At 44.4% G+C, this 27,242-nt stretch overlaps 2 protein-coding genes across 6 annotated transcripts; one reads left to right on the plus strand and one right to left on the minus strand.

Moving 5' to 3' along the window:
• The first annotated feature begins 276 nt into the window (after window positions 1-276).
• Window positions 277-7,912, plus strand: TALDO1 (transaldolase 1). Its single transcript, XM_054826620.1, has 8 exons — window positions 277-502; window positions 3,359-3,482; window positions 3,961-4,068; window positions 4,749-4,880; window positions 5,324-5,499; window positions 5,665-5,862; window positions 6,914-7,059; window positions 7,680-7,912. The coding sequence occupies exons 1-8, from the start codon at window positions 406-408 to the stop codon at window positions 7,710-7,712; spliced, it is 1,014 nt and encodes a 337-aa protein (XP_054682595.1). The 5' UTR covers window positions 277-405; the 3' UTR covers window positions 7,713-7,912.
• Window positions 5,878-26,644, minus strand: GATD1 (glutamine amidotransferase class 1 domain containing 1). Of its 5 annotated transcripts, XR_008577275.1 has the most exons (9): window positions 26,518-26,644; window positions 25,545-25,621; window positions 25,056-25,161; window positions 24,358-24,465; window positions 23,651-23,745; window positions 22,351-22,444; window positions 20,414-20,525; window positions 10,972-11,143; window positions 5,878-6,135 (listed from the first exon to the last, which is right to left on the minus strand). XR_008577275.1 is itself a non-coding variant. In XM_054826621.1 (8 exons), exons 1-8 carry the CDS (start codon window positions 26,621-26,623, stop codon window positions 11,125-11,127), a joined length of 717 nt encoding a protein of 238 aa, XP_054682596.1. In that variant the 5' UTR covers window positions 26,624-26,644; the 3' UTR covers window positions 10,644-11,124. The 5 variants fall into 5 exon arrangements, 4 of the variants coding, with proteins under 4 accessions (XP_054682596.1, XP_054682598.1, XP_054682597.1 ...); XM_054826621.1 differs by lacking the exon at window positions 5,878-6,135 and having other exon boundaries at window positions 10,644-11,143; XM_054826623.1 differs by lacking the exons at window positions 5,878-6,135; window positions 10,972-11,143 and adding an exon at window positions 17,235-19,888.
• Window positions 26,645-27,242: the final 598 nt, after the last annotated feature.

A 27,242-nucleotide genomic window follows, 5' to 3' on the forward strand; every position in this document is an offset into this window, starting at 1 on the left:
GAGGCCCCACGGGAGCTCCCGGGGACTGGAGGGTCCCCTCGGCCCCGGCCCTCCGGGGCAGCGGCCCCCGCTCGGGGCAATGGCGGGCAGGGGCAGGCGCATCCCCCGTCGCCAAGGTGACCGTCCCCCGGCACTGACGAGCCGCCAAGCCACCCAATCAGAAACTTCCTTCACCCCACGTCCTGCCCCGCCTCCTCCCAGCCGCGTCCGTCTTGCCCCCCGCGCTTCTGATTGGCTCTCCGCCTCCCTCCTGAGATGCGATTGGCGGCGGGCGGGCGACGCGCCCCTCCCCGCGGGCGGCGGGTGTCGGGCACGAGCGAGCGGCGGGTGCGCGCGCAGGCCGGTTCCCCTCCGGGCACGCAGGGTTCCTTATAGGCGGCGCGAGCCCCCCCTACCCCGTGGATTATGTCGGTGTCCCCCGTGAAACGGCAGAAGATGGAGTCGGTGCTGGACCAGCTCAAGCACCACACCACCGTGGTGGCCGACACCGGGGACTTCAACGGTGAGAGGCGGGGGGGGCTGGGGGGGGGCTCTGTCACCGCACTTCTTTCCCCCCCCCCCCGCCCTCCGCGGAGAGTGGGCGCGCCCGGCCGAAGGGGCGACCGAACCACCCCGGCGGCGGGGGGGGGGATCGCCGTGCGCCCGGGAGGCGGCGGGGCCGCGGCCGCTCGGTGCCGGTCGCGGCGCGTTGCGCAAGGCCGGCGTTGGGAAAGGCGCCGTTACCTAACGTGGGGCGGGGGGGGGCTTCGGCGCGGGCAGAGCCGCCCAGCCCGGGGACGCCCCGGTTTCCGCCAAGGGCATCCCGGAGGTCCGGGCTGGAAGAGACGGTGCTGCGTGGTGCCCATGGCTTCCCCGGGGATCCGCTGTCCGCGCCGCGGGGGAGTCGTGGCACCCGGTGTGCTCCCGGCCGGGGTCGGAAGGACTGCCGGTGCGGTGACCGCCGCCGTCCCTGCCGCAGCTCCGCTCGCCCCACCGAGTCCCTCAGCGCCCGGGCAGCCGCCGCCGGTCACCGCCGCTCCTCCTGCCGTGCGCGGTGCCTGGCCCCGGGCCTCCGAGCGGGCAGCTGCCGGGCCCGGCCCAGCCCGGGTGCTGCGTCTGCGGGAGCGCCCGGCGGCTTCTTTTCCCCCCGGTTTGACCTAGAGTGTGCGCAACCCCCGACGTCCAACTCCACCTGCTGCTCCTAAGTGCCAGACTCGACAAGCTGAGCTCTGTGGGGCCAACAAAGTTGGGTTTTCCAATAGCCGAGGTAGATTTGGGTTGGGTTGGGTTTTTTTTTTTTCAAATGGTGGAAGCAAAGCAGTTTTGAAGCAAAGAAAATAATGCAAGAGTGCTTTTGTTCCCCTTATCTCATGAGAATGAGCAAGCATGCTCCCTTCCAAGGAAGGGAGGTGGCGTTGCATTATAAAGCCACTTGTTCCGAAGCTGTCGCTGCTGGAGCACCTGCACAGACATGCACCTTTCTCCGCACATCGGAGCGGAAAAATCCCTGAGCGCCTCTGGCTTTGCATAGAGCAACACTTCTTGAACCCTGTCCTGCCGTCACCGAGGCCTGCGGTAATCTGTGTGCTGCTTACCTAATCCTATAGGTGATGAATAAACAAGCATAAACAGCAACTGCCAAATGTATTAGTAAACTTCAGATGAAGAGCGCACAGCGGTATGCATTTAAAACATTACACTGCCTACCTTAGCTTCAAAAAAGCATAATAGAAAAAAGTCCCTGTGATGGCCAAGGGGGTGTTTGTGTATGGGTGGCAGCAAGGAGGCCGAGTACTGTCCGCTGGGAAGTTCTAACAAGCTCCTTAAAACAGTTTTGCAATTGATCTCTGGCTGCCTGTGTCACCTGCGGGTCTTTCTTACAGCCCAAATGAGGCTACAGTCAAGATCAGACTCCCTCTCCCTTCAAGTTGATGTTCAAGCATCAAACTGGTGCTGTTGTTGCTAACGCCACTCGCCGGTTCAGTTTAGATAAGCGTGTCCGTGCGGTGGTGCGTAGGAAAGGACGTGGGTTTGAATAGCTCCTGAAGCAGTGCCCGCACTAAATAGTGGTGGCCTCTTCAGTAGCTGCGCTAGGCTTGCTGTTTAACTAAGCCGGACCAGGATTTGCTCGCTCTTTTGCCCAGCTTGCTTTGTGCTCGCGATGAGGAAAGGTGGCACGATGGTCCCGGATGCCCCACCAAAGGCTTGTACTGCACAGCTGAAACACAGGCTGCTTGCTGAGGTTACTTAATGCACATTGCCAGACTTATAAAAGTCTTCAAATGCTGCAAGGCTGGAAAGAAGTAATAAACTCTTATCAAAATACAGCTCTTTGCAATCGTGTGTATGCTTCACAACCGGGTTTCATTGGTGTACTGCTTTATTTGAAGCAGTACCCACATGAAGTGTTTTGAAGGGCTTCTTTGTATGAAACGGACTTGCTCTGGGATCACAGTCATTGCCTAGGAGGGAGCTATGGACAAACAATACTTATTTTCTTCCACGACTGCAAAATAAAGTTGCACTCTCTAGCTTGGCATTTTCTCCCTGTGCAAAAACCCTGAGGAAAATGAGCTGGTAATAAATAATTTGTTATTCTTGACATGTAGCTGTGTTAATGAGGGAGCTTGTAAGCAGAAAGGGCTGAAGGACCTGCAGAGGCTCTCCCCTGTTTGCTGAGTCAGGCAGCTCCCCTGTGATTAGGGCCAGACAATGCACGGTCACAGCCCACTCCGGTAAACAGTTGGCATCGCTTGAAATAGGTGTAGACCAGGGCTTAAGGTAAGCCAGAGGTTCACATAGCTGCTGGAAGGAAGGAAGGCTGGTAGTACAAGGAAGTCACAAGAACAGATACTAGGAAATGGTCTGCAGCTCTCTGAAAAAGTTTCAAAATGCAGTAAGAAAAGTTGCTAGAGCCTAACAGATGAGTTCTTCTCCTGCTCTGGTTCTAAGAGTTGCAGACAAACAAAAAGCCAAACACCTAACTGCTAGAAGGGAAGAAAGATCTCCTTGTCTTTACTTCCTCCTGTGATTCCTGGAATTCAGCTATGCTGGTGAACACGATATGATAGGAGAAGTTGAAAATGAGTACCACTTCATCTGTCACTTCTACAACGGTTTTTTTTGGGGGGGCAATGTCTATAGTAGTGAGTAAACTTTGCTGTATTTATTACTGTGGCTCTGTTAACCTTGTTCTGGTACTTCTGGCACAAACCAGCTTTAAGGCAGTGGTATTTAAACATCATTGTGCGCAAGCCCACTCTGCCATGAATGCCACTATCCTACAGCTGTGTTTACATTCTGACATATCTGAGCAAAATCCTTTTAATTGCTCTGGCCTGCTGATTATTTTTTAAACAGGCTATTTTTATTTCCCTAGCAATTGATGAGTACAAGCCCCTAGATGCCACCACAAACCCATCTCTGATACTAGCTGCTGCTCAGATGCCAGCTTACCAGGAACTTGTGGATGATGCTGTTGCCTACGGCAAAAAACTTGGTGGGTAAGTAAAGAGGGTTGTTTTGGGTTTTTTAATCTCAGTAGATCTATATTTAAGTTGCCTTATTTATACAAGTGGCATTTAGCATGACTAGCAATATGAGGGGAAAACCCCAGTACGTACCCGTAGGTGTATCTCCTGCCCTGAAAAGCCTCAACCCTTAAAGAAAAATTTCTTGTGCAGGTTTTGGATGTGCTTTGAAGTGCATCTCCGTTTACCAGTTCACATGTGGCCTTCTAGGACTGCTCAGGAAAACACTCTTGAGTTGACAGCATTATAGGAAAGTGTCCGAAGGTTAATACTGCTGGTGGTGTGCATGGAAGGCAGAACATCAACATGAAGCAGAGCACAAGTGGCTGTTTGAACTCTGGAATTTAATGTTAAATGGATTGTGAAGTTTGATCTTCAAATCCACAGCAAGGTGGGAATGCACTTTTCCCCCCCCCCCCATAAAAATGATTTTGCTCTTTGTGGTTTTCAGGTCAGAAGAGGAACAGATCAAAAATGCCTGTGACAAGCTTTTTGTATTATTTGGAGCTGAAATACTGAAGAGGATACCTGGCCGTGTCTCCACAGAAGTAGATGCAAGGTTTGCTCTTCTTCCTCTGGGTTACCCTGGGTATTTGTACATACAAAAGAGACATGATGCAAGACAGAGAAAGATGTTCTTGACTAAACAAACTCTTGCTAGTCTTAGTGATCTATATTGTTAATATTTGTTTAATTGAGAGCATAGATTTTACTTAGTATGCTTGATTAGAACTTGGTGACAATTTTATGAAAACAAGTAATACTGAGCTTGGATTTTTGTAATCATCTTGTTCCTTAAGCAAGGGAAACCTCATGTTTCCAGTACAATTAGAGTTTTGGTCACTCTTCAGTGTGATAAGGTCTTCTCAGTTTACTGAGAGATCTGTTTTAACAGTTTATTTCAAGACTTGCCTAGGATTTCTCTGTTAACCTACTCCTTGTTAATTCACTTCTAATGCTCAGCTTCTGCATTCATTATGAAAAACTTGAAGAAAACTTTTTAGTCTATAACTTTCTCAAGGAAAGCTGTCTTGAGCTCTGGATCCTCTGAATCCAAGAGTAGCAGTGCTGTCATGCAAATACTTGGTGGGCTCATAATCCTGGAAGTATCTCTGAGAACAAAAACCTGCTGCTGGCATATACAAGCTGCTAAAACAGACAATGTTTTTCAGTCGGGCTTGGGGAGGAAAACATTTTTTTAAAAAGTCAGTTTTAAGCAGTCCTGCTCTTGTTTCAAAGGTTGTCCTTTGATAAGGAAGGCATGATTCAAAGGGCCAGGCGCCTCATTGACCTTTATAAGGAAGCAGGAATTGGTAAAGATCGTATTCTCATAAAGCTCTCTTCAACATGGGAAGGAATCCAGGCTGGCAAGTGAGTATTTCCGTACCTTATAGGCTGATTCATAACATGCTTCTGCCTGTTCACAGGCACCTGACAAATGCATTCCCCACTTACAATAATTGCTTTGAAAGCACTGCACCAGGAAATCTGTTACCAGGGCTACAGCTGGCAAGCAAGGTGCTCTGCTACAGCTTTCTGTTGAAAGAGGAAAAATTTGTTCATACAAGGGCCAGGCCACAGAGTTTCCTGAAATATCATGCTAAGTTGTCTGCATTTGGTTCAAGGAACAGCATTAAATAAAGCAGAGTCTGGCAGTGCAAAACACTTGCTGTTAGCTTAAAACTTTAAATTAGGAATGTGGTACGGTTTTAACTCAAGAAATTCAGTAGTTTTAACTTACTAGCTTGTTTGTTACTAGAATACAAATTCAGTAGGTGAGCAAACTGGTGTTTTAAGCCAGCCTGTATCTGCAGGGTTCTGGAAGCAGAGCATGGGATTTCCTGCAACATGACCTTGCTGTTCTCCTTTGCTCAGGCAGTTGCCTGTGCTGAAGCTGGAGTTACTCTGATTTCCCCATTCGTAGGACGTATCCTGGATTGGTATGTTGCAAATGGAGATAAGAAAACCTACGAGCCTTCAGAGGATCCAGGTAAGCTTTCCTTTTAACATATTTTTAAAAATACAATAGCTACTCATTTAACCTACAGTTCACTCTCATAAGATTTATGAAAAAATGCTGGGTTTGAGCATGTTCTAAATCATCATTTGTACCTCAAATGACCTATTCTGAAAGTTGCTGATTTCTTCTTTTTAGGAGTGAAGAGCGTCACCAAGATCTATAACTACTACAAAAAGTTTGGCTACAAAACTATCGTAATGGGTGCTTCGTTTCGAAATACGGGAGAAATAAAAGCGCTTACAGGCTGTGACTATCTCACCATTTCACCCAAGCTTTTGGCAGAGCTCAGCAAAGACTATGTCAAGTTGACTCCCATGCTCAGTGTAAAAGAGGGTAAGTCCACTTCTGTGTAATATGGACTTGCTCAGTCTCCCTTTCCTGGATGTTAAGTATATGTGGTTCCGCTCAGCTCTGCGGTGCTTGCTTCTACTCTGCTTTAAGGATAAGTCTTCACCCCTATCTCAGGGAAATCCTGTGGCCTCATTACAACAGTTCTGCTACAGTTGCTGACACACATAGTTGCTTCTTTAGGGTCTTGGGTCCCACCACGTTCACAAACTGGAATTGAGATGGATTTGAGTGTGCTTGAATCCTGTGTACCTCCTCCTGAGAGGGTGGAGAGCAGACAGAAGAACTTTCTATTTCATATGCTTTTGGGGATGAAATTTTACTGAATATTAGCAAAGATGCCAAAAGATGCCATAAGTTTAATCTTCTGTTAATATTGTATTGGTGATGCAAGTAGCTCCAGACCTACCAAAAAGTATGTTTTCCCTCCACAAACTCTAGAAATCAATAATGTGCAAGACTAAGTGATTTGATCTAGCAATACCATGCCACGATGGTTTTGAATGTGTGTTCCCATTGCACTACTCTTGCTCTTCTGTAGCCTTATTAACATGCTACTTTACAGCTCAGAAAATGAGATTTATGCCCAGCTGTAGTCCTGGGTTGCTGCTTACAGGCTGCTGGCTGGCCTAGAGGCACGTTATCAATTGAGCTTTTGTTAGGTACTGCCAAATAATCAAAGACTAATTGTTCAACATACTTGCTTAGAACATCTCACTGCAGTAGGACTGTTGCATAATTCTTGATAATAGGCCTGAAAGTACCGTACCATTCAGAGGCAGATACGAGATAATGGCATACATATAAATACTGTATCTTAAGAGAAACTGATTATCTAGCCTACTTCCCCCTGAAACCAGATCAGGAGCACTTTCAGTCTTGCATCCCAAAGCCTGCTTCTGTAGCGAGTCATATTGGAAGTGGTGGTAGATGTTTTTCAACAGCTGGAGATAGTCAGAATCTTGAGACTGTTTTAGGAAGCCTGTTGTATTTAATAATTATGGTTTTGTTTCTTTTTTCAATTCCCCTTGCACAGCTCAGGCCTGTGAGCTTGAGAAGATCCACCTGGATGAGAAGGCATTCCGCTGGCACCATAATGAAGACCAAATGGCTGTGGAGAAACTATCTGATGGGATCAGAAAATTTGCTGCAGATGCAGTTAAACTGGAGAGGATGTTAAAGGTAGATGTTACATCACACTGCCTCCTGCCACCTCTCATGTTCCTGCAGCTAACCTGCAGTTCCTTCAGTATAGCTAAGGATTAGGAACCTGTAAGCAAGTCTGATCAGGTTTTTACACAGGCAGTACACGTTATGTAGGACAGGCAGCTAGCAAACTGGCCACCTAAATTAAGTGAACTTAGTAAACTTCACTGCATCTCAAGAAAGAATTCATGCCAGATGTATAGGGCCACACCTGCTGTTGGAGGCCCAAGGCAGTGTTTAGACTGGCAGCTAATCAAGATAACACTACTGTCAAAGTGAAAAGTCTAATTCTAAACTCATTAGCTGTCAGCAGTGCTGCAAGACCAGTAAATAATCTTCAGATAGTGAGCTGGAAATAAGTCATACTTGTACTTGGCACTAGGAGGCACCAAGAAGAGATATGCTGAGTACTGCCAGGCCATGTGAAAGTCTTCTGTCAAGTTTATGGAGAGTCTTTGAAATTGGATGAGCTGAACAGTGTGTTTTGGGGGGAAAAATACACACCAAGTATACTTAATAGTGACTTAACCCTGCATTGCTAAAGCACAGTTCCCAAACTCTTACTCACTGCTGTTTGTTTACTTCTCTCTTTCTAGGAGCGAATGTTCAGTGCTGAAAATGGAAAGTAGAAAAACCAGAGTTTTCTGAGTGGTCAAGGTTGAATGAGTGGATCACCTGAGGTTAAATGGATGTACAAATGTCTTACCTGTAAAAGTCTTATGCTTTGTATGGATAGATTTCTGTATCATGCTTTTTTATCAATTTGCAAAGGGACAAATAGAATTTCAAATTTTTGTGGCACTTGTCAATACATGCAAATTAACACAGACTCTTCTTGTAACATGTTCATTTCACTGCTGCAGGAGATACCTGACATCAATATTTTCATTTTTTAACTTTTTGTATTAAATTCCTAATTAAGTCTACAGTCCTAACACATTAAGAAAGCTGGTTTGTCTTTCACACTTTTACTGTGACTAAAGAATTTCAAAAGCCTGCCTTGGTACAAAACCCACAAGTACTCTTATGAGACATATATATACACACACAAAACCAACTAGGCTCTGGTTTCTTCCTCTCCTCTTTCTGCAGCCAAGGCAGCAGCCGAGGTGACTTATTTTTTAAAGTTTTATCACCCTCTCCTTTCCTCATTGTCCTTAAACTGCTGCTTTTGTGAAAGAGGAAGAGCCTTCCCCAGGAATGACCTAATCCTAATGCAGAACTTACCAATTACAGGGCTTTCTATTAAGTTGGGGTGCATGATTTTGTGCTGTATTTCATTAAGACTAATTAAATATATCTCTTATTAGTTTATATAGGTCCAGTTCCATCAAGAGTAGACAAGAACAAGCAATAGGACAAGAGGAAATGGCTTCACAATGTGCCAGAGGAGGTTTACAGTGGATATTAGGAAAATTTTTTTTCACTAAAAGGGTTAAGTGCTGGAACAGGCAACCACTTCCCTGGGCAGAGTCACCATTCCTGGAGGTATTTAAAAGATGTGTAGATGTGGTGCTGGGACATGGGTTAGTGGTGGGCTTAGCAGTGTGAGGTTAACAATTGGACTTGATCTGAAAGGTCCTTTCCAACCTAAATGACTCTGCAGTTCTAAGCAGGTTGGTCATTTAAGACCAAACTAGCTTTCTAAGGGAGATGAAGCCACCTCAGAGGACTGATGTAGACCCCTCTGCTCTACAGGTGTAGGTAACAGTGAGAAGCAGGCCAGGCTAGAAGGCAAGCAGAGGGAGGTGACCTTGTTCCCTTCCTTTCAAAAGGATGGTGGTTATCTAGGGATTAATCCTGCTCCAAAAAATCACAGAATCACAAAACGGTTTGGGTTGGAAGGGACCTCACAGCCCATCTAGTTCCACCCCCCCGCCATGGGCAGGGACACCCTCCACTAGCCCCAGTTGCCCAAAGCCCCATCCAGCCTGGCCTTGAACACTGCCAGGGAGCCAGGGGCAGCCACAGCTTCTCTGGGCAACCTGTGCCAGGGCCTCAGCACCCTCACAGGGAAGAATTTCTTCCTCATATCTAATCTAAATTGCCCCTCTTTCAGTTTAAAGCTATTATCCCTTTTCCCTTTGCAATCCAGTTCCTTTTCTCCCACTTTTCTTGCAGAGTATTCTGTTCCACAGGACTTCTGTATTAGGCCTTCTCATGAAGACTTGCTAAGCCACACGTGGTGAACACTCCACTGAATTCAGCCAAGTGGCATCAGTTTAAATTCCCCTAAAGGTCTCTACCATTTTGTATGTAACTCTTCAGAAACAGAAGTGTTAGCTGTCACTGAAATATCAGTGGGGAACCCACATGTTTCTGAAGATGCAGTCCTTTCAAACAGAACTAGAAGTAGACAACAATCAAAGGAATCCAAGGTCATCCTCTGACTTGCATTCTGCAGGTGGACTGTTGCTGTCCTTTCAGGCTGCCTGAAAAATGGTTCTTTCCCCATTACTAGCAAATTTGCTTTTTGCACACACAGCATCACAGCACAGGTCAGCAAGTGACTGATACCCAGCTCCCAAAGATGCCAACCCCTTACATAGACAAGCATGACCCACATGTCCAGGTGCAGCATCACACTATAACATTTTGAGTCATCTCTGGCAAGCTGCTTTTTACAAAAAAGAAATCTAAACTCATTCACCTGAGAGCTGCTTTCATCTTCTCCTCAGTCCTACCAAGTGTCCCACAGAGTTGTTTTTTTTGTTTGTTTGTTTGTTTTTTTTCCCCTGACACTTCTGCCTCCCTAGCACTCTCCTCTAGCACCATGAAGATGCACGGACACAACCACTAACCAAACCACCTCCACCATCTGTGAATCTTTAGCCTGCCTTTTGGTAATGACCACAGACAGCTCTCCTGACTCTTCTGCTGATCTGCAATGCAGATCCTTTCTCATTTACAATTTAACAACATCACAGGCCTGGCAAACTGCCAGCTTCCTGTTCCCCACTGAGGTTGTGTGAGTTGTGCCAATTAGAGTCCAAAGACCTCTGTGCAAAGGCTGACTCCAGGCCCTTAAATAGCCCAGAGGGGAAGAAGCAGCTACTTTGGTCCACAGATGGAAGCCATCAGCATAAGCTCACCTGCCAGACCCCTCCATCCTGCACTTCACTCAGCAATCCAAGTCATTCCCATCTGAAAGCTGTGTCCTTGATCTCTGTGGCTACCAAATAGCTCAGGAAATGCCTGAAAGGTGCCTGGTCTTTGTGGATAATCCTGCTGCCCTTGGGAAGCACATTCCCTGTGCACCTCATACATGGGATCCTCTTTTAGCCTGGAAGCCTCCCATGAGAAGAGAACCCTTCTCAATTTAACCTATTTTGCATCTTTCCATCTTACTATAGTAGAAGTCCAACAGAGACTCCTTAGACTTCTCCAAGCATGTGGCATTACGGACCCATTGCTTAATCAAAGCCCCTACGCAGGTTGCTAGTACACACCAATAGACTTCAAAATGCAAATGCCATCGTGTACATGTCATTTTATATCATGTCTCACATCCTGGATTTTCATTTATGATTACTAGGACAAACGCCCTGTCAGTGACAGAGATGAACCCTCACGGGATGAGAGCACAGGGAAGTCTTCAAAGAGGGTACCCACCTCCTTCCTGCCACATGGGTAACTGGTACCTCAAAGTGACAGGCGTGCTGGACTGGTCTTTTTGAGGCAAGGTCTGTCTGACAAATTGCTGCCCTTTCACTTTCCCCAAAGCCTCTTTGTTCTGGAGCTTTCTCAATCAGAAAGAAACCAACACAGCTGAGCAACTATTCCAATAACACATGGGCAAGCAATGGTGGCAAGGCCACCCTCAGGCAAGCCCACATCCGAGTTCACGGATACCTCCCACAAATACACCCCATGAGTCCGCTGGCATACCAGGCTGGAAAACGATGCTCTTGCCATCCTCCATTCCCAAATTCTAAGAGGAAACAGTGCTGTATCTCTGCATACATGTGGGTCTTGCCGACGCAGCGGGATCCCATAAGTTTCTGTGCAAGTAGTGCCTGCTGTCAGAGATGTTAGCACATATCAGAGGCCCGGAGTATTCCTGCAAGAGAAAAGCATTCTTTAAAATAGAGCCTCCAGCAGCAGCAAGCTGTATTCAAAGCTCAGCAAGTGATCTAATCAGACATTTTGAACTCTTATTTTCATTGTAATTCTCAGGCAGGGAAGTCAGTGGCAGAAATATAATTAAGAAAACAAACCCCCAGGGGGACTTAGAAGAAGCAGGATAAATGGAAGTAAAAAGCCGAAATACCTTTTATTTGGGGTCAAATGCAACATTTTGTCTCCTGGCTTTTTCTGCAGCCTTTAAAAATATATATTCGATATGTTTCAAACAGAAAATGTCAAATAACCAATTTCAGTGATTTTGCTTCTTGGCTAAAAAAAGTTTGTCATATTCAGCAGAAAGCTGTAGCAAATGTGTTCAACACAAAAGAGCAATTTCTAGCAAATTAATTAAAAAAATAGAAGATAGGTAATCCCAAGTTCAGCTCTGGTCTCCCTATGACACATTTTATTATTCTTCCTTAGGGCACATAGGTAGGAGCCAAGAGCCTCATTGTAAGGGCTCCTCACACAGATGTATGAAAAAAATACAGTCCTTGCACTGAAGAGACACCCAACTGCCAGCACCCAACACTTCAGCAGCACGTCAGGGCTGTCCCTTGCCAGAACTGGCCAGGCTCGGGGTCCCCTGCTCTCATCCTGATGCCAAACAGGGCTCTGCAACGAGGCTGAGCCCCACAAACCACTGCTCCAGCCCATGGCAAGGCTTAAGGCATTGGGGATTGAAATCAAAGCACATGGCTCACAGTTTCACATCTACCATGCAGCATGAATAGACCTATAGATAATATTTAGTATGAGATAATATAGGAAATAGCAGATGATAACTGTTAGAATAGGATTAGATACAATTGGTAGTTTAAGTCTATACAAGTAACTATTAATTCACTGGCAGCTCAGATCAACTGAGCTTTACTGTAGCTTATGTGGAAGTAAAAGGATCAGGAAGTTTTGGAGGGACAAGCCAGGTAAAGCAGCCAGTCAAAGGGCAAAGGTGTGAAGAAACTGCTGAGCTCTGAGGAGCCATGGAATATCACTTTCACCTTATGATATGATTCTGCCCAATTATTTTATACGGGTTTATCTACTTTTATACTGGAACATAGTAGAACAGAGATTTGGCAGCACAACCATTCCTCTCTCTCCTTGTACCAATATACATGTTGAGGATTCCCCCGAGGATACCCAAACCCACCTGGAAACTGAGGTATACCAGATAGGTTTTGTCCTAGATAATTTCTCCTTAGATCAACACTAACAATTGTCTGGAAGAACACTACTATTCTCCTTTTTACTGTTGTTTCTCTTTTCATTCTCTGTTTGTAAGTTTTGCATAAATTTCATTTCACATAGCTCATGAGTTTGCTACGCCCGTACTGCATTATTATTTGTTTTCTGTATTGCATACCTTTGTTGGCAAGTAAAATCCTTTTCATCTGTATTTGTGAAAGCTAACTCTTTGAGGCAGGGTCCTCAGGCTCTCCTGGTTTCCCAACTGACATCTGTCTTCCTTCTGGTTCAGGAAGGCTGTGCTCTGACGTATGACGCAATGGGCCTGGAAGGGACATGCCTCATGGAACTAAGAGCTGAGGATTTCCCAAGGCAAACAGTGACCCTGGCAGCCGAGTTTTAGATGCAGGAGATCCATACGATGCTTCAGGAGCAAAATGAAGGAAGGCTCTGAGCTCTGTTCCTCTGCAGTTCACTTTAACAGGCAAATGTATCCCCAAGGACATTCAGTTGTTTTGTCACATGATTTGTGTAGAAGCAAAAAAAAAAATAGAATCACAAAAGCCTGCTTTTATATAATAAAATAGTGCCATGGCTTGGGGAAAAAAAAGTCAGCCTCTACTAGGTCAACTACAGGTTCCTGGGACTTATTAAAATAGCTGAAATAGAAATCTTCTTGTTATTAATAACTATGAACAATGGCTCAGGCTTCAATATAACCTAAGCAATATGCATCTCTCTTGCTCCTTCTCAAGCACAGCCAAATCAGTCAGACTGTAGCTCCACTTAGCATAGCGTCCTGCCTCCAACTGTGGCCAGCCGCTGTTGAGGAAGATCTCCACAGAGCAAAGGGAACAGCCCTCAGAAAACACCCTTTGTGCTTTGTTTTCAGTGGAAAAGCCAGTGAAGACTGCTTTTTGGGGATCAGAAGACCTGCATTTCTCAGCCCAACCCCAGACAACAGGGAAAAGATTAGCCTCCCATCACATGAAGAGGTTTCCTTTACAGCGATATCTGCCAACACAAGAGGAAGGTGACCAAACCAGCTCCAGCAGCATGCTCAGACTGAGCCCAGAAAGGGACTGATCACGCACCACCTGCACAGCATCAGGAATTCAGCTTCACCTCTGCAGCACCCAAGCAGTACAACTCCTGTCTCTTATTCCCAGGGATACACAACTCCAGTTTATATTGCTGGTGTTTGATCTAGGAGATCAAGAGACCAGAGCAACTCCACAGGCTCAAACTCCCCTCTAACACACCTATTTTGAATTTCACTCAGTTGTTCAAGATTAGAAATTAACAACTTGAAAGAACATGCTACAATTCAGGGTTGGCCCTTGGCTTTATGCAAAGGAAAACTGCAAAAGGGACACCTTTGAGGAGAAAGAGGGTTTAGTAACAGCTAATGCTGAGGAGGGATAATTCTTAAGGGTAGCAATAATGCAGAGGTACTAGGAGATGAGAAAGGATTGCAGCTTTCATGACAAGAAAGATTTCTAACCATGCTGCCCTCATCCTAAGAACAGAAGGAACATGGCAGAGCAGACCCTACAGCCACAGATTACTAGGCAGCCACAGGCATAGCTTGCATCCAGCACAGCTCAGTACATCACTCTGCGTTAATGTGCATTTTGTGCTACTGTAGCCCCGGGTGGTGTCCCGGGTTTTCCCTCTTTCAGCTGCAGCCCACCCAACAGAGGTACACAGAAGTAGCAGGTCCTTCATCAGGAATCGGCAAGAGGAAAAGTAACCTTTTTGCACTTTGCGTTTGGAATGAAGTTGGCAGGTGGCTGAGGAGGAAGGCGAAGGTCTGGCTAGAGCAGTACCACCACCTTGTGGGGAGGCTGCAACATCCCACAGCACCTCTTCCCTTCCAAGATCCATAGAGCAGCAGTTAACTGCCGAGCACAAATGCAAGGTTATCAACCTTCCCTTGGGGCAGCAGGTCTCATTTCATCATCCAGCTCTATGCAAACGTGCTAAGCTAGGAGGGGAAGGGGGAAGAGAAAAAAAAAGAAAAAAGCTTTTCATTCCTCTTTCAGCTCCCTCTTGCATTCCACGACACAAGACATGCAGCTGCTTTTGACAGTTGCTCCCAGTACCTCCTGTGTATTCTTGAAACAAGGGTGCAAAAGGAGAGCAGAGCTGTCGGGAAAACAGCCACTAGGGTCCACAAAACTGACATAGTAAATACATTCATTTATTTTCAGCCTCCCAACGCAGAATTTCACTTTAAAATGAGTCCTTAGAGATTCAGGTATAACTATCAAATGCAACCACAGGCCATTACAGACTACATTAAACAAGGCAGACAATATCTGATAGGTACTATTTGAAATTTTAAAGCAAATCAGGATCAAAGAGTCATTTCCATTTATTCTGATACTTGTTTTGATGCATTGGCATCACAGAGGAGAAAGCAGTGCCCCAGTGCTCCCAGCTGCCTAGTCCCAGCAGAGTGACAGGTCACCTTTGGCACTGTCTTCTATATCCTAGGGGACAACATGGAGGTCCCAGACAGGGGAACCGAGGGAACACGCTGACCCTCAAGCTGAAATGAAATGTCCTACAGACCGAAGGCTCCTTCTGTCTCTTGCTAGCATTAAACATTTTCCTGTAGAGAATACTCCAGCGCTAGAGGACACACCACACTGGGTGGAGCCTTCTGGGACAGTGGTGTGACAGATGCAGCAGCCGGGTAATTTCTTACTGTGGGACTCAGTCCTACTGGAATTACCCCATTTGGCTCACTGCTGTTGTTTAGGGCAAGCACACAAGCAAAGCACAATGATTCACGGTTAGTTGTCACTGTGTGATGCAACAGCCTACGAGGGAGCTCACAGTAGTCCACACTAAGGGAAGTAGACAACCCTGTACAAAGCCAGAAGTGCTGTTCCATCAGCAACTGAACAGGAGTCAGTTTAAACAGAAAGACACTGATACCCAGAATCCAATGGCAGAGCTTATCACACAGCACCTAAGATAAATAAAGCAGAAGGTTCAATTTTTTTATTTTTTAAAAGGTTATACTGTGGAAGCTCCAGAAGAGAATCTTATTTAACATTTTCATATACTAACAGAATGCTAGTATGACTAAGAACCATTAGCTGCAGATGGCGACAAGGACTGAGTACAAACATCCTGTAAGTGATCCTTCAAAACAGGCAAATGCTTTAAGCATTCTGAAGAGACAACACTGCCTCTCATGAGAAAAAGCTGAGTTTGCCTAAGTTGTCTCTGACACCTTCTCTGGATTCAGAGGATCTAAGCTACCTCTGCTGACTGCAGCAACATTAGCGAGCTATGGGAGAGGTACAGTAGCACAGAGGACTCGCAATCAGAGCCCAAGCTGTTGGGGATTTGGCCATTCCTCATCACCTTTCATGTCACAAACTCTTTTGCCCTGTAAACATTAGGTTTGTCAAACTAGAAAGATATTTCAGTTATTGCTACAGCCAAAACTTAAATTGAATTAAAATGTAGAAAGTACCAAAATTCAGATCACACCCACAAGCAGGTCTTGGGGCTCACTTCAACTGCTGCATCAGTTTGCAAATATTTTAAGTGTGAAGAGGGATGCTCAAAACAACTTACATGTAAAACTGCCAGTAGAGGCTCCTGTTACCTTAAAGATGTTCTCTACCTTTCCTTTCTTCCCTGCAGGGACCAACTACAGAGTTTTAGTGGTGAGTGTGGTGCTGGGATGCAGAGTGATATGTGTTGTCTTGTTGAAGAAATCCTTCGTGAGGGTGCAATACAGGAATGTTTCTTTTACAGCTGTGAGCCAACTGCTGCAAAGATCATCCTAGGGATAATTCCTCTAGGAAAGCCTCTTGTGCCTGTGGATTCATCCCACAAGTGTTTCTGCTTCAGGTATTGCAGAGGCACTCTGATGCTTCTAACAGATACTTCAATGTCTGCCCATAAGACCATCAGAGGACAATACAGAATATGCTCCCATGCATTAAGCCCAGACAAGATGTAACACTTCACATGTGTTGTTTCCTAAATAAAAAAAATCAGCATGGATGTTACCAAGAACAGACAGATTTCTAAGGAAATAAGCCTGGCTGGTTACATTCCTACGATCAAATCACCAAGCACTCCAGAGTGCAACACTGAAACAATCAGAATTTGTGTGGGTTGAAAACGTCCAGAATTTGAAGCTTTCAGTTTGTCTGAGAAGCAGTTTCAGACTTTGGGACAAAAGGGCCTGTCATGTGGTTGAAATGCCAGAATCCTCTATAAACAATTGATCAAAGACAGTGAAACACCAAATATTTGCAAGCATTGCCAAAAGCTTATCCTCTCTGCAGTGTTCAAATTGCTACACTCAAGCCAGGTAGCAGGGAAAGCCATCCCACTGCAGAACATGCCAAGTGAGCATGTCAAGAACTGGCGGATTTTGAGGACTCCTGATATTGCCTCTAGCCAACTTCTTAACAGCTCAAGTCAGTTCCACGTGCTTTCTAACCCACATCACTAGATGGATCATAAACGTGTATCTTTACATTCAAATTAACTTTTCTTACTAAAGTGGAGGAGTACACTCTAATACCCCACGCTATAGACATGCTGTTGCCTTTGAAGCCTGTACTTGAACCCTGCTGCTTTTAGTTTCAAAATAAATAGGAGTAACAGAAATAGCCTGACATGTTGCTGAAAATTTTTGTGGAGAGATTTACTGCTGTATTGAAAGCTTTTCCAAAATGAAGAACTAAATGAAAACTTACATAGAGAGCTTATGACCTTTCATATCATTCTTGACTAAGCATGCAATTAATTCTGTATGCATATCAAAGAAAAATAAGCCAAACAATAACAAGCAAAAATTATGGATACTGCCTTCACATTTTAATCCACTGACATAACATCCCGAGACAAAAACTTTCCAGAAAGTATTGGCATGACATTAAACAGCTTCTACTTAAATTTGATCTTTTCCTACAGTTTTAGAATAATTTTTTCCAATCCTCAACTAAAATTGGTTATACTGTAGGAGAACTTATGAGAGTTATCATCACTAATTGCTCACATTTTGTCAGCATAATTCTAAAGATGACACAATGCTAGCCCATATCCACATGAGAGAGGGGGTTGTTTTACCAAAGTCATTTTGCTTTGCTGCTAGAAGCTGGGCCACATCCACACAGCCAGCATTCTTCTCATCCCCCCCATCAGAAAGCTGTAGGCACACATCACCTCTCCAGCCACTTTCTGCTGGATCATTCAATTCTCCCTCTGTTTTGCAACAGCAGCTTCACCGCTGGGTACATTTTAGATGCAAGAGGAAATAGAAATGGGCAAGTGATGTGCAAGAATGAAGATACACACAGTAACTCCTCTTTATCTGCTCCCATATGGGAAGAACAAGGAAGTGTTACAAAAATCTAAAGGCCTTTGTACATCAGTGTGCTTTCCGATACAGGTACAGAGCAGTTCCAACAGGTCCTGGCTGCCACATAATAAGGAAAAATGGTACAACAGAGAATTGATCAAAGCCTGTAGCGGTCTGAATACTGTTTGTTCACCTGGCAGCTTATCGATGAGCCTGGACAGAACTTCACAATTAAGGAATGAAAACAGGACACAGGGCAGACAGCAATACTCTATTTTTACAGGCAGGCAATGAAAGGTGTTGCGATTTTGACAAAGTCACATGGAAGCACAGTCTCAAAGGTAATACGGACTTGTAGCCTCTCAGACTCCCACTTCAGAAATGAGACTTTGCTTTGCAGCTGCAGTCAGGTGTGACAAAGTTCCCTCACCTCAGAAGCCACATCAATTGCACCCACCTCCTCCAGGACCCCAAATACCTGACTCCAGCCCCCCTAAGCTCCCTGCTCAGGTAATCAGTGGAGTCTAGGGCATAAAGCTTTACTTTATTTAAATAAAGCTTTCGTGGCAGAGAGCATCTCCCTGTTGTAGGTGCACAGCATTCAACACAAAGTTACTCAAATTTCAAATACTATTGCAGTTCAAATGCAAAAGCTTTCCACATCATTTCAGCAGACAGCCCACTAGAAATCCAGATGGCAAGTATGTCCTGATGGTAACGGAGGTCAACAAATCTCTAAGATGACTTGTCAGGAATAAGGATTTAAGCTATCAAAACTATTTGATAGTTTAATTTCTATCAAAGCCCAATTTTAATTTCAAGTTCCAATTTCTATCAAAGCCTAAAATCTGTAAGCTGGGCTCCAGAATATAACAGCAAAAGACTCAACAAATCCCACAGCAGATTATCTTTTTAAATCATACTGAATTCTTGAGGCAGAACTAAAAAAATTGAATTTCTACAGAGAAGACATAAAATTACCCTGCTTGATGCCCAGTTATAACCAATATAATGTATTAACCTGTAAAGAGGAAAAAAGCAACCACAAAGGTTCTTTCCCTCAGAGTACTGCAGAATTGTTTCCCTCAGTTCCAAGAGTGAAGGAAAAAATGTTAATCTGTCTACTTTCCCACAGATTTACTATGCTTGAGCTTGCAACAGCTAAAAATATTCTCAGTCTGATTATTCCTTTCCATGCTCAATTTCAAGCCACATCTGCTGCTCAAAAGGAAAGAGAAGGCCAGATTTCATCATATAGTTGGTTCCTCAGAAGAGGTTATCCACACTAGCTGCCTACATTTTTTTCTTTCTTTGTCCATAAAATTCCAGCAAGACATAGCCACAATGTACTTGCCACAGAGAAATATTTCAAACATTTCAAACAGAACAAAAATCGTAACATAAGCACCACAAAGAAGGACAACCAGTTAGAATACCATTTAAAAACAGCTGAGCAAGCTTTTTAAACATAAGTAGTCCAATAACATGAACAAGCAAGGAAGAAAACAAGGGCACATTATGCTAACGGTATCACCACAGTGAGCTTTCAAGCCACCTTCAAACAACTGGTCCTGCTTTATTCAGAGTTTAGCTATTCCAAACATATCCAAGTGTCCCTGACACATTTAGAGTTCCAACAGTAACTTTGTGACCTACCAAAAGAAAGGTGAGAACACATCTGAAATTGCATTTTGCTCTAGGTGCGGATTTTGATATTTGAAACAAACACCAGATGGTTCAGAGTTCCAAGTGCTCTTGGGGGCAGACTTACTAACAATCAGTGTAACATCAACCTAGAGCAAGGTCTTCAGCAATTTGTATTCATAGCACCAACTTTTTTTAAAAAAACAGTTCTCCACATCTGTAAATTAAGGGTTTAGAGAGAAGCAGTGAAAAAAAGATGTAGCAACAAAAACGCAAGGTGGTTTCATAGTTGCTTCTGAAGTGCGAGGCACTTCGAAATTTTCTTATTCACAAGCTTCATTCATTCTATACATGCAAAACCTGACATTGCCACTTCACTGTCACAGTCACTTCATAGTCCAGGACAGAAATTCAAAGGGATGTTTTATCCAGTTAACAGATAAGAAAATCCTTAGCCTGCTGGCTCTTCATCCATCCTATTTGCAAAGAGACCTGCTCCTTCATTTCCTGCTGAATGAAACACATCCAAACATGACACGACCTGTTAGTCCACAGCCAGGAAAGGACTTCTAATACACATTCACCTGAACAAAAGAAGATTTTTGAGGTTATTTATATGTGTTCTTCTATCTGACAAGATGAAAGACAGTCAAACAGCCAAGCCATTACCAAAGAAATTAAATCTGTTCATTCCCAGAATCCTAAAACATAGCTGACTAAATTGCTAACTTGCCAAAGCACAAAGAACGACACAAAAGATGTTTCTCTTGAGATGTTTAGTGAAGCCTATTCTGCATTTTACTTTACTAGTCCTGATAGACAGCTGTGCATTTCCCAACACATTTTACCTTATTTATTTTTAATAATCACAAATGTTTTTTACCACATAACCAATTGGATAATTAGATCAAAGATGTTACACAATTCAGCAGTTAACCACAGGAAAAAAATTCTTTTGCAGGACAATATTCCTGAACTTAAGGGATGCTCATCAATACCCATTCCTAGTTCTTGTCTCCCACATTGCCTTACCTGACATTGCAAAGAATAAGAAGATTTTGGACCGCAGGAAGAGTGGAATTCTCATTCTGTCCTGTCACCAGGTGCCTGTCCAGCACAACGTGTACAGCATCTGGACTGCTGGCTGAATACAGGAGAAAAAGCAACAAGCATTGTGTTAGCGGGCATGACTTCAGTTTCAGTATCACATCTCTAGTGGAACTAATGCAGAAGATAACTATTTTAACCAGCTAGATTTGCTGGGTGACCAACATGTTGATCTATAACCCCAGACAGGGACAATCTTGAGCCCCCAGTCTCACTAGAAAGTCCTCTGAAAGGACAGCAGGACTGATCCCTTAATTCAATTAACACCAGATGGGTAAAGTGCATATATCAAAGAGATTTTCATAATAAAAGCCTCAGAGTATGTATTTTAAAGTTGTAATTACCCTGCAATACAATATAAACTCCTCTTAAGACAAAGTTGTAATCACCTTGCTACAAAGAGCCTGCAGGAAAATACGTATTTTCTGGCCAGTTATAATAGCCTGACATGTTACTCTCTGCCAGCAATTGTTCAGTACTCCAACCGGTAAAGTCACTTCATTCCAGATAGAACCATTATTTTGTCAGTAATGAACAACTCTAACATTCCCCCTCTCCCAGCCACTGTCTAAACATGGGCTAAATGCCTCCAAATCTCACATGCTTTTCTTGCTTAATTTGCAACCAAGCATTCAGGACATAACAGGTACCACTGAGACATCAGCTTTTAAACTGTCAGTACTGAACCCATTATGCAGAAGGTGGCGGCAGCAGCTCATTCGAAAAGCATGAAGATGCCATTTAAACACACAAACAAGCTGACAGCAGCAGGGATGAAGAGGATTAAGCAAAGAATATACAGCAATTTGGTAATAGGGTGGCACTTCTTAGCGAAAGACAAATGCATGGCATTAGGAGCCTGGTTCTGTTTCCTATCCATGTCACATATGTAATCTTTAATCCAGCCACTTCAAATTGTATTTGTTCAATGGGTGGCACTATTCTGCTAAAGAATGACTTAAATACCACAGATATCTCATTGTTCTCTTTAAGGACATATTCTGAAATATCACCTAACAAAACAGCAGACTGAACAACAGCTGCAACTGAAGACAGCCATTTGTAGCTTATTATTTAATTCTCCCTGTAGCTCTTCAGTACTGCAAGAATGCAGCATGTAAAGGAAAATGAGACTTTTCCCTACATATCCAGAAATACTCTAGGAAAAGAGTGACATTTTTGTGCTTTAATGGTTTTAGTTTCTCACACAGGACAAAACTTCAGATTTTGCATTTCAAAAGTCAAACTTCTACATTTTGACTAATAATAATAATTCATGAAATTACTAGTAACAAAACAAAAAATACTACAAAACCAGATCTAGATACGAGTGAATACTTGATGGTAAAAGACAACTAATCAGAGCAACGAAAGACATTCAGTATAGTGCCTCCAGCTTTAAATAATGAAGCATTTGTTTGAATGAAAGACACCCCCAAAAATCCAGCACTTAACCTCTCCCAGCAGAACACAAGCTCCCCACCCTGCCGCAAGGACACACAGACATTCCCCAGCATGACATCTCTCCTGCATGCACCCTTCCCCGTGGTACAAGTTCTTCCTTCACAGCAGGACAAGCAACCTCACATTTATAACAGGGTAAAATAATATGCATGGACAGCCACGGAAATCAGTGTGCTATACTGTACTGCCCGCTTCCCCACACACAGTATTTTGCAGCACTTATTCTTAAAACACTCATCGTTCCTAATCCACTAGGGTATTTATATCCATGAAATGGGAATGCAAGGGGAGAGATCCTGTCAGAGTCCTGCTCAGCTGTGTAAAATTGACACACAAACATTCATTTCCACAACACAGCCACAAAATGTGAAGTGCTGGACAACAGGAGAGTGACATACCACTAAATGTAGCTCCAGAATCTTTCACAAAATCTTCCACGATAATGGACAAACTGGCAAAATTAGGCTGCCTTACTAGTTCGTACACAGAGGGCTGAAAAAGATCAAAAGGAAATGAGTCTGGTTTGCTTTTTATTAAAAAAAGCCAAGCAAAACCAACATATACTTCCATCTGCAATTTATTTTTCTGTCCCCCCTACAATTCTCCCAACTGCATACAGGAAATGAAACAGAAGTGAAGCATAAAACCAAACAACCACAAGCAGCTTCTATGGATTTTCCATAGGGAGCGAACAGAACATTCTTATGTGAGTTAAATACAGAGAAAGAACACCACCAAGCAGTTTCTGCACATCAACTGGACACAGAACAATGTGCGTGCAGTTAACTTCATAGAAGTGCAGATCTGCTTAGCTGTTGGACAAACATTTGGACACAAATGCTGCGCCACTTGCAGAGTCCAAATAACGGTACTCTGCTTTGGAATGCATGTGGGAAACAGCTTAAATGAAGAAAAAATTAAAAGAGTACTTAGTTCAGGTTTTATATGCAGAGGAGGAAACTGAATGTTATGGTTTCCATAGCAACTATAGCTAGGCCATATTATGCCTTAAAATATTTTATCATGAATTGTAATGCCAAATACAAGCACATCAGGATACTGATAGCTTTTGTGGGTCCCATACACTTAATTTCTAAACCCTGCATGTAACTTTCAACCCTAGAAGTCATACTACACAGGTCTGCATCACCTTGGCACACAAGTACGACTGCCATATAAATGGTCTGCGAGGTCAGAGATATGACTGTACGTTAAAACAAAACATCAGCAGTATTTGGCTACTTTTTGAATTGCAAGCCAGTTTGTACAAACAGCCTTTTTCCTAAAACTTCCATTACCTTTTAAAATGAAAGAGCACCTTGAGAAATAGAACTTACCTCCAGCATTCATGAAACCAAGAAAGGTAATTCTTAAAAGCCCTCAACTATGAGCCCAAAGAGCCGCAGCAGTCATTTCCAGCATTTCATTGATTCAGTGGAAATTTTATGGAAAAATTGGAAGGAAGACGCTCTCCACGTAACTGAAGTGAGACACTCCCTTCATGCACTCTGCTGGGCCTCCTTGCCCATGACAACTCTCCACATCTTGCACTTAAACCAAGGGTACCAAACTGATGACTTGTATTTGTAGGAAGTTCTCAGATAAGACCAGAAACACCAACACCATCACCTGAAATTACAGGCCCCTACAGAGCAAAAAGCCCCCAACCAGCAAAAGCCAGGAAAAAGCTCAACCTACCCCTGTGAGGCTGTATCCCTGAAACACCCAGGATTTATCCTCATTGGTGGCACAACACAAAGCTGCAACTCCGTGTCCAACCGCACAGATAGGCTCTAGAGAAAAATCAAAGGATATTTGAGCAGTTGTGAGCATCTTCAAATAGCCAAAACACAGATGAGTGTTAATGAGGTTTTGTGTTACAGCACATTGCCTTCCTGCAATAAAATTATACTGCGCTATTTACATGCTTTTTGGCTGCAAAGGTTTCTGCTGCACTCTACAACAAGAATTGCCCCAGTCTTGCAAAGAGTTACTCAACATTAACCCTAAGTCCAGAGACAGCACCAGTCAGAGAAAAATACATACTCAAATGGTAAATAAGCACACAAACAAGCCTTGATTAACTATAGCCTTAAAAAACATTCCACATTTGGCTCTGAACCTTGAATCCTGCTGACTTGGAGAGGGCCATTTCTGTCTCACTGTAAGGCAGAGAACCCTCTTCTGACACAAGCATTGAAAAGTTAGATTTTTTTTTTTTAAATCTACATTTACATCAAGAGCATAATTTTTAAGAGAAGATACATTTCTCTAAAGCAGCTCTTTCCAGTTCTGAATGCTCTTAAATTAGGTAAATGTTTTTAAGTCATTGCAAGGGAACAGTCTTACATGAACAGTACGGTAGTACTATTTAATTTAACAAAATCTCTAATGATGTCACCTACTGTTCTCAGTGCTGAAGTGCTGCAATATCTTAGCCAGGTACCCACTGTTTGCAAGGTCAGTCATAGCCCCGGGGCAGTTTGGAATCAGCAATGCATGGTATCTAGCACCTAGTAAAGAAGAAAGGAATAAATTAATTGTAATACAAGTAACAAACAAAAAAAAAAAAAAAGAGGGATTTATGGACCATAAATCCATTTCAGATTTGACAAAATTAAGACAGTACCACAAAGTCAGTCAAAAGCTGTATTGACTGAATGAACTAAAGAAACTAAAAGATGTATGTGAAGTAGAGAAAAAGATCTTTTTTAGGACAAAGAATAAACATTTTTAATGAGACATTCTTACCCAGGCAAAGTGTAAAACCATTATGTCTGCTAGCTTCTACTTTAGCAAAATATTTATTAAAAAAACCAATATGTAGCATGTATGTATACACAAGAGAGTGAATATATATACTGTGCATGTATGTATATATAATGAGAGAATTACCAATCCAAGATAAGTAAGAAAGTAACAACTGTAGTTGCCAGGACTTCCTCTTAAATTAAAAAATAGCAACTATAGTTGCCACAGCCTCCTCTTAAAACACAAGTTTTATGCCTTTTCTCTGTCATTCTTCCCTAAAGACCTAACACTAAGAAGCATCTGTTTCCCTAATAAATGGAGGTGACACACTGGCCAACAGTAAAGCCCTTACCATCAATCGACTCCAACTTGGCAGGGTTCGCATACGATTTCATACGAAAGTCCTGTATCCAGCGCACGTTGCTCTCGTTCACATCCACAAAATCAATTGGCTTCCCCTAGGGAAAACGTGGTTCAAAGACGGTGGTGAGTATCACTGCACAGGCATCCGCTACATTTTTGAAGAACAACTATGTGGGATTTTGAGAGACTTTAGCTCTCAAAAACCTGAAGTTTTCCATTTTTCCCCACTGAAGTAGTTCTTCTAAGAGTTCTCCCTCCACTCTTTGTGGGTAACAGATACTGGACAGAGAAGTTCAGAACCATATTACAGGAAGCGTGCATTCAGTTCAATATTAAGAAAACAGAATTTAAAAAAGTCCCTTAATCTGTAAAGCAAAAAAAACCACCTTTCAAAAAAGTTTAGTGTAATTCTCTCTTGTCAATTGAGCTATCAATTGGTTTCAGACTGAAATCACGGTAACCACTCATTTTTACTTACCCCAGGAGTGGCAACTTGCAGATTGAAAGCAGAGCTGGTCAGTGTAAAGCAATGAAGGAAGGACTGGGCTGACACACCTGAAACACAGAGTCCAACAACTTAAGGAAACAAATTATATTTTAACCCCAGCCACACTAGCTCATTTTACCTAGCAAAGTACACAAGCTTGGGGTCTTTTTGCTCATCTTAAAAGCTCTCAATAATTTCAGGGAGTTATTTTAAGATGCAAGAAATTCACAGTTTTCACTATAGGTGAGCTAGCTATTGAGAAACACACGATGAAGAGATTCTGCTTGTCCGGGTCGAGGGGTTACAGGGAAGGCAGAGGGAAAAGCCAAGGGAACGTGGCTTCCTCCAGCCACACATGCAAGCGCAGCTCAGCTGCACGCGTGCTCAGCAGCAGGTACGCGCAGAGGGCAAAACCAGCAGGTATTCAACAGCACAGCTGTGCACAGAGACACACGCAGGCAGGTGTGCATCGCAGATGAGCATTTAAGGACAGCAAGCACACCTGCGCACACACACAACACAGGTGCCCAAGCAGGAGCAGCGGGTGTACACACCCGTGCAGAGAGCATGCATGCATGCCCGCACAGCTCAGCTGCGGTGACTTACACACACACAGCTGAGGTGCACGCCTGAAAACGCACGGCACAGCTGTGCGAGCTGTAGTGCAGACACACGCGTGACAGAACGGGGCCTGAAGATGGGGACACCCGTGCACGGCGCAGCCGGGGGCGCAGGGCGACACGACCACAGCATGGCCGCGCGTGTAAAGCGCGGGACACAACACCGATGAGTGTGCAAAGGGCCCCGCAAGCAGAGGACCGGCCACACAGCGCGGCTGCTACACCCCGAGGTTGGGGGGGGGGGACGACGGACGGACACGGCACCCGCAGGCCAGAGGAGCCCGCACACCGAAGGGAGGAGCGGGGCCCGGCGAGGTTGGGGTTTTCCCCCGAGAGCGTCTCACCCGCGGCGGCGGCGCTGGCGACGATGAGGCAGGTGGGCTTGCCGAGCCGGTCCGACATGGCGCGGAGCGCGGCGGGGCCCGGCGGCGGCGGCGGCCGTCTCCTCATGCGGCCGTGCCGCGCATGCGCAGTGCGGGGAGACCGGGGGACACGCACGCGCGCGCCGCCGGCGGCGGCCGTTGGGCGAAGCGCGCGGCGGTGGTGCCTGAGGGGAAGCGGTGAGGGAGCGGGGCGGGAGCGGGACGGCCACAGGGGGCCTGTGGGGCCGCGGTGCCTTTTAACCCCTCAGGGCATCCCGGCGGATCACCCGGTAACACGGCCCACCTGCCTCCCCCCGCTACCGTGCAGCTGCCGCCGCGCTTTGTTTCGTCTTCATAGTCAGCGTGGTGGTGTCTTTAGCGGCTCTGTCCAAGCTCTGCTCTAGCAGTATGGCTGTTTTCCTCATCAAGTTTTACGTTGGGCTTTGATTGTTTGGGGTTTTTTATATTTTTTTCCTCATCAAATTGATGCTGATACCCAGTAGGACTGAAGCACTGAAGACTTATTATAGGCACCACCCCACTTTAGAGAAGGGGAAGTCTGTGACACCATGTTGTGGATTGGAAATGAAAAAGCAGGTATTAATGTCAATATGCCAGCTAATTTTCAACACCTGGCTGAGAGGCCGCATCCAGCTGCAGCGCTGGGTTTCAAACCTCTTTGTTCTAAGGACACAAAGTCCCTCCTG

Source organism: Grus americana, chromosome 5 (assembly GCF_028858705.1).
Source record: "Grus americana isolate bGruAme1 chromosome 5, bGruAme1.mat, whole genome shotgun sequence".
Taxonomy (NCBI): Eukaryota; Metazoa; Chordata; class Aves; order Gruiformes; family Gruidae; genus Grus; species Grus americana.

Coding starts and splice junctions, on each gene's coding strand:
- GATD1 (XM_054826621.1), bottom strand. CDS start 26,623: ATGAGGAGACGGCCGCCGCCGCCGCCGGGCCCCGCCGCGCTCCGCGCC. Junction 24,466..25,055: donor CAAGTTGGAGTCGATTGATG/GTAAGGGCTTTA, acceptor CTTCTTTACTAG/GTGCTAGATACCATGCATTG. Junction 22,445..23,650: donor AGGGATACAGCCTCACAGGG/GTAGGTTGAGCT, acceptor GATCTTTTTCAG/CCCTCTGTGTACGAACTAGT.
- TALDO1 (XM_054826620.1), top strand. CDS start 406: ATGTCGGTGTCCCCCGTGAAACGGCAGAAGATGGAGTCGGTGCTGGAC. Junction 4,069..4,748: donor TCCACAGAAGTAGATGCAAG/GTTTGCTCTTCT, acceptor CTTGTTTCAAAG/GTTGTCCTTTGATAAGGAAG. Junction 7,060..7,679: donor AACTGGAGAGGATGTTAAAG/GTAGATGTTACA, acceptor CTCTCTTTCTAG/GAGCGAATGTTCAGTGCTGA.